A 12338-nucleotide genomic window follows, 5' to 3' on the forward strand; every position below is an offset into this window, starting at 1 on the left:
ATAAAAAACCAAAGAACCAAACTGGTAAAAAACCGAAACTGATCAACTAATTAATTGATAGTATCGGTTCAATTTTGGTTCGGAGAAATTGAAAAATTGATAGGATCAGTTCGGTTTGAAAATGTTGGGTATGGTTCGGTTAATCAAACCATGGATATCCCTATTCAATCCAGATCATCCTACTACCTTCTCCTAAGGGTTCTGAAGAAAATGAGTTAAAATATCTTAGTATAACAATTCCTTTTGCACCACGGGAGTCAAGAGTGCACTTTCAATTTCAGGTTTTTCATAGGTGTGGCACATCTATTTAGGTCAAGCTTTTTAAAATCGGACCGGATAGGGAACCATTTTGGATCTGATTCTCGATAAGCCTGTTCATGGGTCGGGTTTGGATTAGGCTTTGCCTCTTCATTAACAGAATATGTTCAGGCCCGAGCCCGAGCCCAACTTGACTATTGGGCCTAGGTCTTGAGCCCGAGCCCGGATTTTAAAACTAATTTATTATATAATACATAATAAAACCCGGATTTTAATACTAATTTATTATATAACAATTCCTCATATAAAGCCCGAAGCCTAGGCCTAGGCTTGGCCAAAAATTTGGAAAAAAAATTACTTTTTAATTCAATTAAAAACTAATTTATTTATATTAAAAGACCTTAAAACCTAAGAAAAAAATGAAAGATCTCATTATTAATTGGAAACTTGGAAAAAGAGAAGAAAAAATATTATAAATATGTTTTTTTATTATATAATACATAATCAAGTTGGACTCAAGCTTGAGCTGGGATTTTTTGAAAAATCCCTAGCTTGGCCCGAAAAAGGTTGGGCCCAAGCCTAAACTCGTGGGCTTGAAATCCTGTCCAAACCAGGAAAAGGTCTAGTTTCGGGGTACGGTCCCCTGTCCCATGTCAAACAGTCTGACTGGAGGGTCTGCTTTGACAAACAATAAATAAAAAAGATCAAAAACTATCGACCACCTGAGTCAAATCAACGACTTTTGACCAAAAAGTGGTTTCAAGGTGAGAAGGAATTGAATTTTATACCAGAAAATGATGCTTTCTCTTACATTTGTCACTTAACTCAAGGAAGTAAAACTTAAACCTCCTGAGAAGTTTGTAACAGATATTAAACCGCACCTTTTTCAAATAAATATAACAACCTCCCTCTGTTAGTTTATGTAATAAGACAAATTTACCCTTAGTGACCCTGTCGTTATTTGTCAATACTCGGATGGTGATTACAATACAAGTGCCATTAAATTTTTGTTGTTAATCCAATAGTGCCCCCTATTTAATTCCAACTTAAAATAAATAAAATTAAATGGGTCAAAATGCCCACTATGGTTTACCTCTAATATAAGGTTTTATCAGATCTATGTTTTCTTCACTCAGCAACATGCTTCCTCCTCAAGCTAATGGAAAATGGGAGTGTTTCCACTCTCAACACGATGCTGGAACTACTCTTTAATTTATTTATCTCATCTCCTGCAGATCTATGGATTGTTTTCTCCTATCACGATATATTATACTATTGCAATGATTTTAGGGTTTGGTGAAGAATTTGATCTCAATATCTCTCCCTTTCTGTCAAAATTAACGGTGGAATTCTTTGTTCTAGGGTTGTTTTGAATTAGGGGGAAACAGATGGAAGGTTTGAGCATGTATCAATTAAGCTAGGTCGTGTTTGGTTTGAAGGAAAAGATATGAAAAGGAAAGGAAAGATAAAAAAACCGTACAGACCATGTATGGGTTTCCCTACCTTTACTCCAAATGGTAAGGAGAATTGCCCCTATAACAAAGATAAAACTTGCGCATACATAAAAATATGTAGCAGCAAATTCTTATAACTTCAAATATTTCGGTGCGAATTTTATAAAACTAAAATTGTCTTCCAGAAAGTAAGCAAAAGCCACCCATGATCCATGAGATGGGCTGGTGATTGAACTGGTTTGCATCCAAGATCTAAGCTTTGAATGATATGGGCTAGGAGAATTATATTGCTTGACGACTATGGACATCAGTGCATGTAGGGTTTTCCAAAGACTAAAGGGCCCAATATGGGGCCCCAGTTTCCTAGTCAGACACCGGCCACTGAATGTCGAATGATAAGTCTGGTGCAATCAACCCTTATTTGGATTTTTCTCTGTGGATCTTATATTTTCCCAACATTGGGTTCGACACTCTTCTACCATAAATTCCTGTCTTTTAACATTATTACCCCTGACTGGACCCTCAAGTTAAGCCCACCAAATATAATGGGCTTATTGATCTTTCTTATGGAAACCATGGCTTAACCAGGAGAGCCTCTGATCATCTCGTCTGTGGTATTGGAAAATTTTGATGGGATTTTTATTCGTATGGTAAGTCCATCTACTCGTTCACATAATTCAAATCCTTGTTTGGGTAACAACAAATCTTTGTTTATGATGGATAAAAACGAGAAGATGACACCGTTTGCTTATACCTTAATGATATGTTTGGTTTAAAGGAGAATTTAGGGAAAGGAAGGGAAAGATAAGGAAACCTTTACAACCCTTGTATTGGTTTCCCTGTCTTTCCCTACCTTTTCCTTCAAACCAAACATAACCTAAAAAAAGCAATTGTATGTAATCCTCCAGAAAAATTTCCAGTGTGCACTTGAAAAACAAGTGGTTCCACTGCATGTAAATATATGACTATTTTTTCTTCCTTCAATTTCTCAGCCCTGCATTGATCAAAGATTTATTGCAATGAAGCAGCCCATGGGCTTTAAAATATATGTGTTGTATTCTCAGAAATGGGATGCAAGTTGGGTACACGATGTCAAGAATTTGCACTGCGCCAAGCCCAGTCTTCCCTACCAGGCCCATTCAAGTTTTAACAAAAACCCAACGCAACCCCGCCCAAGTTGCACTCTACTAATTTCATAAACTGAAGCGCTTCCAGTTTCTTTTATCTATGTGAAACCAAACCAAACATAAACCATATGGATATATGCTCTGATATCACAAATCTCGTCCGATACATCAATTGCTAGGAAACTTTTAACATGGATAAATTAGGAGTGCAAGACAGATACCCAACTTGAGGAATCTATACATGATCGAGCCCTTTGGGCTGCGCCCATTCAAAATATAACAAGTCCTCAAACCAGAGCCCGATCACCTTACAGTCCATTATAAGTCATTCAAAAATCATAAATGGGTTTAAGCGGGAATCCTTTGTTTGGAATCTATTGTCGGAGATGCCTTTTGTTCTCCGTGCCATACTGCCATGTGAAGCACCTAAATAAATATCAATTCAAGTTTTTCATAACCAGTTCTGCTGAACAGCTTTCTGGTTTTTATTTTAAAACAAGGTAGCACAATAGCTTTTACATTTTTCCAGGTTGGAGAAAACCTTTGTTTTCTAATCCCAATGTGGACTTGAATTTTTAGGTCCCTTCTTTTTTTCCAGTGTTTCCAAAACTGGACCGGACCGGAAAAATCGGGAACCAGTCACTTGATCGATTTCGTTTTCCTCTAAAACCACTTTTCCCCCAAAATCGTTGATTTTATTCAGCAAACCGCTGAACCGTCTGGTTAACCGTTCAAACGGTTTTGACTGTTTTTCAAAATTTTATTATTTATTTTTATTTTTTGTCAGAATGGGCCAGCCATTTTGATCAAACAATTGGACCATTCAAACCAATAACCGGACCCCTGACTGGTTCGATCACCGGTTCGTTTTTAAAAACTATGCTTTTTTCACATTTATGTGGGGTACATGAAAATTTTATTTTCCTTAAATATCACTTACCCTTATCTATCTCCCAAGTGGGTAACTTTTTCATCAAAGGGGAAAGTTGCCAACACTTGGAATGAACAAAATTACCCCTTTTAATAATAGATTTTTATGGCAAACACGGTCATTGTCTTATTTACTTGAAAAATAAAAAAGAATATGGGTAACTACACTTATTCCAAAAATCATAAATGGGTTTACAGTTGGAGTAGGTGCCATCTCGGAATTGATGCCAATTCACGGGCGGGCATTGATGTATAGACTTGGGGCTTTTGACATTTTAAATGTTTATAGATCTGCAGTAGAATTCAGAAATCTGCATTGGCCCTGTCTGTACTATTATGTAAAATTTTTCCATATGCATGCAAGCAGAACTGGAGAGAAAAAGAATACATTTCTGCATAAACCACAATAACAAAAGAAGCTGAGAAACTTCTACTCTCATAAAAGGGAAAAGGCCCAGATCAGTCATGAACCTGCTTTGTTTCGATCACGTATCACGTACTCCCTCATTTAAAGGCCTTCAGATTTCCTACAAACTTTTCCTATCCATTCTCTACCCGCCATGAATTGAAGCCACACATCTCTAAATTTATAATAGAATGTGTGGCTCCAATTCACGGCGGATAGAGAATAGGTAGGAAATCCCAAGTGCATTTAAAGATACCTCAATTCTGTTCTTGCTTATACCTCCATTCTGTTCTTGCTTCCCTCTTAAATCATTTCGATGAGTTTTTCGAAGAATAACAATAGAACAGCAGTGTCTTTAAGGAATTATTGTAGCAGCAAAGTTCACAATGTCTTGATGTGATGTCTTACCAACGATATCTTTGATGCTTTCTTCTCTTTGCAACGTAAAATGCAATATCAAGGCCTTATCTAGAACTAGCGGCTAAGTTAAATTGACCATGGACTGACCCAATTGCACAACCAACATGATGATCTCTCCACCACCTAACCTCATCTTAAATTAGGGGTGAGAAAGAAAAATCGAAAATGAATTGAATAAAAAACCTATCGAAACCAAATAAAAAATTCAGTTAATCAAATCAGTCGGTTTGATATTTTCAAAAAATCAAAGGTATCGGTTTGGTATCAGTTAATTGATATAGAAAACCGGTGGTTAATCAAACCGACTGGTATACATATATTTCTATATATTTTATATATATTTATGTATATTATATATTTTATATATTAAATATTTTATATATTATAAATTAATAAAAGTGCATTATACATTTATAATATATAATATATTATTTAAAATATAATATTTTATATATATTTCCAATTTTTTCTTATATATTTATATATTTTTTATAATATATATTATAAATATAAAAAAACTGAAAAACTAACAGTTAACCAAACCAGTCAACCGATTAATCAATCAACTTTGGTTCGATTTTGGTTACTGATTTTTTAGAAATTTGATTTCAAAAATAGGCTTGATTTAACCGAACCGTGAATACCGATGGGTGGACTAACCTCATATCAAAACCATTTCATGGCCTTTTTTACCACTAAATACAATGCGTTCAAGCCTTTATTGCAGTGAGTGTAGGTTCTATCAATCAGCGGGGGTTCTATGCGTGTATTTACAAAATCACAATGTATTTAAGGCTCCATCCGGGAAGAGTGCGAATACAAATATATAGAGTGAATAGTCTTATAGTTTACATTATTTTATATGTATTGGTATTAAACATAATTGTATTTGTACTCTTTTCAAACTGTACAAATATGTAAATGTATTTTATATATATTTTATATATATTTGTATATATTTTATATATTATATATATATATATATATATATTTTTTTATATATATTATATATATATTTTTTATATATTTGTACTATACATATTTGGGTATCTACATGTTATATACAAAATGATAAAATATAAGGTCAAATGTTTCATAATTGGGTCAAATAGGAAGATGGCCTACACAATGTGGCATACTTTTGCCATGTGAAGGGATGACGTGGGCACCCGCAGTTCACATACACCCCATGCAGCCATACCCCACCTTATCATAGTGCTTCCTGACAAATAATATCACTGCTGAAAAGTTTCAACGTTGCCTCAAAAGCAAAGAATTAAAGATTGTTGGACTGAAATTTGCACATTAATTAATAGAGGATAACCTGTAGCCTGTAGGGCCATTTCGAGCCTCCAACCAATTTATCACATTGAGGATAGCTTTGGTCATTTAAGCTTTCCAGCTAATTGAGTCGACTAGACGTTCTTCTCGTATGTATAGGCTAGCAAGGTTTTTAAAAACGAATCGGTGGCCGAATTGATCAGGATCCGGTTATTGGTTCGGACAGTCTGACCATTTGACTCAAATGGCTGGCCTGTTTTGATAAAAAATTTAAAAAAGATAAAAATAAATAAAAATTTGAAAAATGGTCAGAACCGTTTGGATGGTTAACTGATCAATTCAGCGGTTTATTGACCAAAATCAATGGTATTAGAAGAAAACGGAACTAATCAGATGATCGATTCCCAGTTTTTCTGGTCTGACCGTCCGGTATTAAAAACAGTGAACAATAGCATAAAGCTGGCTAACGACATTGTAGTTGATAGTTGGTACTTGGTACAGGGCATTTATTTGAGACCTGCTACCATTTTTTTTTTCTTAGTTGACCTTGGAGATTAAATTAGGTTTGATTTCTGATTGAAAACAAAATTGGGTTTACTTAGAAGAATGTCAGTATTGGACTTCTTCATTTGAGTTAGGAATTTGATTTGTGATTCAGAGATAAAAACTAACTCTTTAATTTGAATTATGGAACACCATAATTTTAAGCTTTTCTTTTTCTGAGTAGGAAACCTGCTTGGCCCATGTTTTAAACGAGAAGCTCTCATATCTAATAGGGCTTTGCTTTATGGGCTGGGCCAGGTGGATTAGGCCTTAATATTTGAATCCCCGGTCGAGGTTGATACTTGATCTGGAGTTTGTATTAGAAGGCAAAGCTTTGCTATTGTTGCAAATAGCAGAGAGGCGACACTCCGGATTTCCTGCCCACAGGACTCTATCCACCCTGCACTCTCACATTGTGAGGTGTGAAAATTCTATCCAACAATCATTGCCATGTCGTGTGCCAAAAAAGATCCTCAGCTTTTGAGATAGGCATGGTCGCAACAAGATTGTGAATCCATGCGGTTCCCTACTTGGTGGACAACTTGGATTCGGCACGTCATCCCTCCACATGGCAAAAATATGGAAGGTTGTGTTGGGAATCTCTCTACTTGACTCAATTAGAAGAGTTCAAATCAGCCCCCACAAGATAGTTTTTACACAATGTTTAACAGTACATCCTCACCGTGTATTGGGAACATCTATCAGCGAGAGATATTTTTATTCCACGGCACGAATGTGCTGTGGGACGTTGTGGGAAATTATCTTGTGGTGTGTGGGGGTAGGGGGTGGGGGTTCTGATTTCAACTCCAATTAGAAACGTTAAACACAATGGGGATATCAGGCTATGTGGCGGTGGACAAGGCTTTGTTTTGAATTGGTTCTTTTAGGGGCCGCAAAGGATCTTGCTTGCTTGGCTATTAATTAAATATGGTTCATGGCTTCATGCGTAGCTCAAACCTCAAAATGCTCTCTATCTTTACGCCGGAAGCAATAGCAGTTTTTTAAGCTGTTAAGCTTGTTAAATTACTGATTCTTTCCAAGGTGATTATTGAATACGTGACTCTGCACAACTGATATCATAGAACGACTTTAATTTCCACTAACAAGGGGAAATTGTTTCATGGAAATCTTCATTTTGATGAGGGACGACATACCAGTTTTTTTTTTTGTTCGTGTGTATTGAACAACACATCAACTGGTCAAGTAACAGAGTAGCGCACGAGTTGGCTCGTCGTGGTTATACTGAAAGGCTGAAAGCCCCTTGTAGTAGTTTGGTTTAGTAATTAATAAGCCACTAAGCCTAGTAGATTGTTATTGTTTTATTTTTCTCTGTGTTAACTTCTGTTCATGTTCACCCAAAAAAATTAATAAAAGAAAATTCGAACTTGTCCTTCGTCCAGGTTCATTGGGGTTTTTCTCGGCCAGAAAAGCAAGGACAAAGAGAATGAAGTTGTTAGGTGGAGAATCTGGTCTGGGTTTGATCAAAACGCTGTCGAACAATTTCCAGAATCAATCTAGACTCATTCTCATGTCTTGGTAATTTCTAAAACATCAACAGTTAGAAATATGCAATCTGCCTTCATAGGAAAATATTGTTTATTAAAAGGAATAACAATCGACTCATACGAAAACATTGTGTTCGTAAGACGAGACTTGGTTATAAATTGCTAACTTGTGAAAAACAACAAATCAAGATACAATGGGTTTCACTGCTTCCATGTAGCCTTGTTGAGAACTAGCTCTCCTCTTTTGGCCAGATTTGTAGTACATGTACTGGACAATGATCTGTGTAGGCATTGTGTGTTAAAGTCAACATAAGCCAAAGAGAACTGATTGAACAAAACTAAATATTATATGGTTCTCCTCCATCTAGAATATTTCCCAAAGGATACAAATAAGTCGAGTGCCACACAAACGATAGCATCAAATAACCATGGCATGTTAGCTTTTATTCTGGTCCATTCTGTGCTTCTAACAAGAATACTGCATTAATTCAAACAAAATATTAATTAGACACAGATATATGGAGAGAGAGATCCTCTATATAGAGAGAGAGAGAGAGAGAGACCTTCCCACGTAAGTGACATTGGCGATGAGCGCAAATATGAACATGAGAGGGTTCAACCCCTAGAAATTCAAGGATAAAAGAATTTATGAAATTGAATTGAGCACTGGACAAAAAAAAAAAAAATCAAGGCAAACTGGAAATGTATAAAAATGATATAGATATATCTACCTCCACACTCCCTCTTCTAATCTGAAAAATAAAGGCCACATAAATTTCGTTAGAAATTAAATAAATCAAAACACCAAGTGACAAAAAGAAGAGACAAAGCACTAAAAAGAATACTACAAAGTCCAAACTGTGGCATGGACATGCACTGAGTATATATATAAGAACCGGAGTGTCTTGAGCCTTGGCAGGAAGAATCCAACCGGACCAACCCGCACTTTGTTGGATGGGTCAGTGCTGTCAAATCCCTGCTTCCATCGAGTTTGAGGTAGGCTGTAGGCAATGATTTGGATCTAGAGATATAGATGGGCCTGGAGCTCATAACATGCCACGTAGCACATGTTCAGACATTGGATGAAGAATGGCTCGATCCCCCCCCCCCCCCAAAAGGTCCATATATGAAACAAAGCATGCAACCAAATTCCAGAGATGAGGACAATAGAAATCCAAAAGAGAAGAGAAGACATCGATTCTTGGTGCAGGTGGGTCCCATCAAATGGTGAATCCTTTACTCGGAGTCGGACAATGCAAGCATCCACCACCATGTTTGTCACCTTGTCCGTGACGGGAGAGCATTGTGGTTGTGGAAGAAGTGAGCTCCATCCATCATCTCTTGCATGTAACACTAAGTACAGTCATAAAGTGAACTCGATAACTTCACTATATTAAATACTTGGTATTCTTATGATTTAATCCAATGACTCCCACTTCTGGTTCTGGTAGTGAGCTAATACTACGCCCAAATATTTGTGAGGAAGCAAATTATTGGTTTCTCAAATCTATACTCATCAAGAGTCGCTGCAGGAAAATTAAGGGTACTCACATTTAAGAAAATTTGAGGGAGTCGGCCTCCCATGTAAATAGCAGCCATCAACCATCCCAACAGAAGTCCATAGACGTTGTTCGCAACCTCAGTTTCCTACAAATTAAAATTTAATTAAGCATACATATATATATATATATATATATATATATATATATTATAGGAATGACAAGCATCGATCGATCAACGCATCAAACGCCATGAATGACTTGATTTCCCTAATAGGCTAATATAGTTATACTAGTATCAATCCACACAAACACTCGTCGTCATACATGCAGTCGTCTTCCTGTTGAGGCCAAGTATCCTTCCATCAAAGCCATACTACGAAAGGGCAAGTTAGCAGATGCACCAAGGAACGCTCCATATCCCACCTGTGAACATATTTTGGCCACTAATTTATCAGGCCAGCTTAAAATTACAAATTATAAAACAGAAAAATGCAATCCAAGCTAAGTTTTTAAAAGATCAGAGGTTCAGCATATTTCCTTCAACCCCAAACAAGGTAAAATCTTTTAATGCGCTGGCATCGGTAAATTCCAAATTTCTTTAGATTCAAAAATATGCTCCTCCGATTTTTGCTCGTATTTTACGAAACTTTAGCCAAAAAAAGGGGGAAATGATCCTGTTTTGGACAACAAAGTCAAGAACTCGTATTCGTATACCCGGGTCGGGTCTTGATCTATTTCCATATATGGTAGGTAATGGGGTTATTAATAAGTGAGAAAAAAAAAATTACAGTCTCAATTACCGAAGGTGGAGTCCTCTTGGGCTGGCTTGAAGACTTCTTGTCGTAAACGGGAAACGCTTCATCTTCGGAGGAGTCGCTCTGTTCCTCCAAAGCCGAAGGACCACTTCTCGAAATCCCAAGATAAGAACCCAAGGTAGGAGTACTACTACTAGCCAGTGACCTTGCAGACCTGGATATTTTGCAAGATAATAAAGAAATAGAACTTATCAATTTCGACACAAGTAATTTGCACAGAGAAGTAAATACTGACGTGTATGAGAACTTGGATGTATATGTACGTATAGTATAAATCTCTCGAAGGAGATGGTCCCTGTGGTCCACTACTAGGTATCGGAACGCTTGTATCAAGTAGCTTGGAGTTCAGGGGCTTTGTCTCTTCATCAACCTGAAGTGTTGATTAAAAAGAAAACTCATAAGGAAGGATATATATACTAATTAATATATTGATACTGTTTTAGTTTGGTGACTACAAAACTTGAAAAAAAATAAAAAAAAAGAGAAAGTGGGTACCATTACATATGATTGTTTGCCTTTGGACTTCCACCATAAACAGATACGGTCGTAGTATAAGCACTGCAATACCAATACTACTGTGGTTGCTGTGTAGAGCTGCAGAGAAAAAGTAACGAATACGGATATAAGCAGCTACATTAGATCATATCAAAGCGGTGACTGGTGAGATAGCATTTGGGATCCTTCCAGAAAAGAACCCACAAAGTTATAAACATAACAACCCCAAAGGCCAAAACAACTTCATTTCCAGGTTTGTATACCAACATATGTAGGGTGTTTAGCATTTAACAGAAAAGAAATGTAAGAGGAAGGGTTTGCCAGGTTTGTATTACCACGGCCGTGTAGAACTGGGTCGGCAACTGCAACAAGCCATCCACACCAGGAAAAAGAAGAAAACCAGTAAGAAATAAAATTCGTTATGATGAAAATGAAATGGGTCGGTAATTAACCCAGAGAAACCAACATCTGCGTGTAGAGTGAACTTTTGTTTGAGGTTTGAACCATTTACAACCATGGAGAAGAAAAACTTACTGTAGCTGGTTCTAGAAGGCAACCTACTAAGTTGAAAACATCACTGCAGAGCAAAATAGAACCGAGTATGAATGAGACCTTTTAATGTGTCGTATGTTTTAAAATCCAAATGAAAAGATAAAAATGCTGGTGCCAAGGTTAATAAACAAATTAAATAAAAAATACATATGGTGAAAGAATACAAACCCAACAACCCAAGTAAGGAGAAATGCAAGAGAAACACCCTGGCCAGATTTGGTGTTGAAGTTGGTGATGATCTGAGGGATTTCAGCAACTCCCCAGCATATGAGACTTAAGAAACCGAAAGCGAACGAGATTTCATCGCTTAGATTGCAGAGACAGTCTTTGAAATATACCTCGACCCATCCAACACAAGGCTTCTTCTGCTTAGAACAGTGGGCATGAGAAATGCGGTTCACCATTCTCTCTCTCTCTCTCTCTCTCTCTCTCTCTCTCGGGTGGGCGGGGTGTTTGGGGCGGCCGTGGCGGTGATGGTGTTGAAGCCCGTAGGTGGTTACTTTTACTTTTATAGGCGGCAACCTCTAAAGATAAAAAAAAACCGCCTTACCCTGTCAACAAAAAGAAAATGGTGATATTGAAAGAGCCAACAAAAAAACTAAAGCAGTAAACGGTAAATGCCAATTTCACCGGAGTCCGTGTCCATCTGGGTTAAGAAAGAAAATGTTGTGGCTAGAAATTAGGGAGACCACGTAGAATATTCGAATCTGAAGTCTATTACTCTCTTATGTGCTTATTTTGTGGAATTCTTTAGACTGTGTTTGGTTGCGATGCAAATGAATTTACATTGATGCAAAATAATGACAGTGTAAATGATTTGAGTATAAATTTTGACTTATTTTTATTTCAAATTTTAGCTTGTTTTATTTGTTTACAATACAAATAAACTAAATCAAGACATGAAGCAGAGTAATGTGAAATTAAAAAAAAAAACAAGAAATTGCATTTTTTACATTTATACTCCCATGCATTTGTATTAGTGCAAATAAAATTGTACTGCAACCAAACACAATATTAAGTTCAATTTAAAAAGAATATAAATATAAATGT

At 36.6% G+C, this 12338-nt stretch overlaps 1 protein-coding gene across 2 annotated transcripts; it reads right to left on the bottom strand.

Moving 5' to 3' along the window:
- Positions 1–7997: 7997 nt before the first annotated feature.
- LOC148850985 (PQ-loop repeat family protein / transmembrane family protein) lies at positions 7998–11876 on the bottom strand. Of its 2 annotated transcripts, none has more exons than XM_088942864.1 (12): positions 11457–11876; positions 11271–11313; positions 11072–11098; positions 10737–10835; positions 10505–10611; positions 10227–10395; positions 9751–9849; positions 9476–9571; positions 8656–8676; positions 8488–8546; positions 8312–8402; positions 7998–8204 (listed from the first exon to the last, which is right to left on the bottom strand). In XM_088942864.1, exons 1-12 carry the CDS (start codon positions 11690–11692, stop codon positions 8109–8111), a joined length of 1143 nt encoding a protein of 380 aa, XP_088798990.1. In that variant the 5' UTR covers positions 11693–11876; the 3' UTR covers positions 7998–8108. The 2 variants fall into 2 exon arrangements, with proteins under 2 accessions (XP_088798990.1, XP_088798991.1); XM_088942865.1 differs by having other exon boundaries at positions 10743–10835; positions 11457–11847.
- Between the last annotated feature and the right edge of the window lie 462 nt (positions 11877–12338).

Source organism: Nelumbo lutea, chromosome 5 (genome assembly GCF_056320005.1).
Source record: "Nelumbo lutea isolate HS-2025 chromosome 5, American lotus-T2T, whole genome shotgun sequence".
NCBI classification, from domain to species: domain Eukaryota; kingdom Viridiplantae; phylum Streptophyta; class Magnoliopsida; order Proteales; family Nelumbonaceae; genus Nelumbo; species Nelumbo lutea.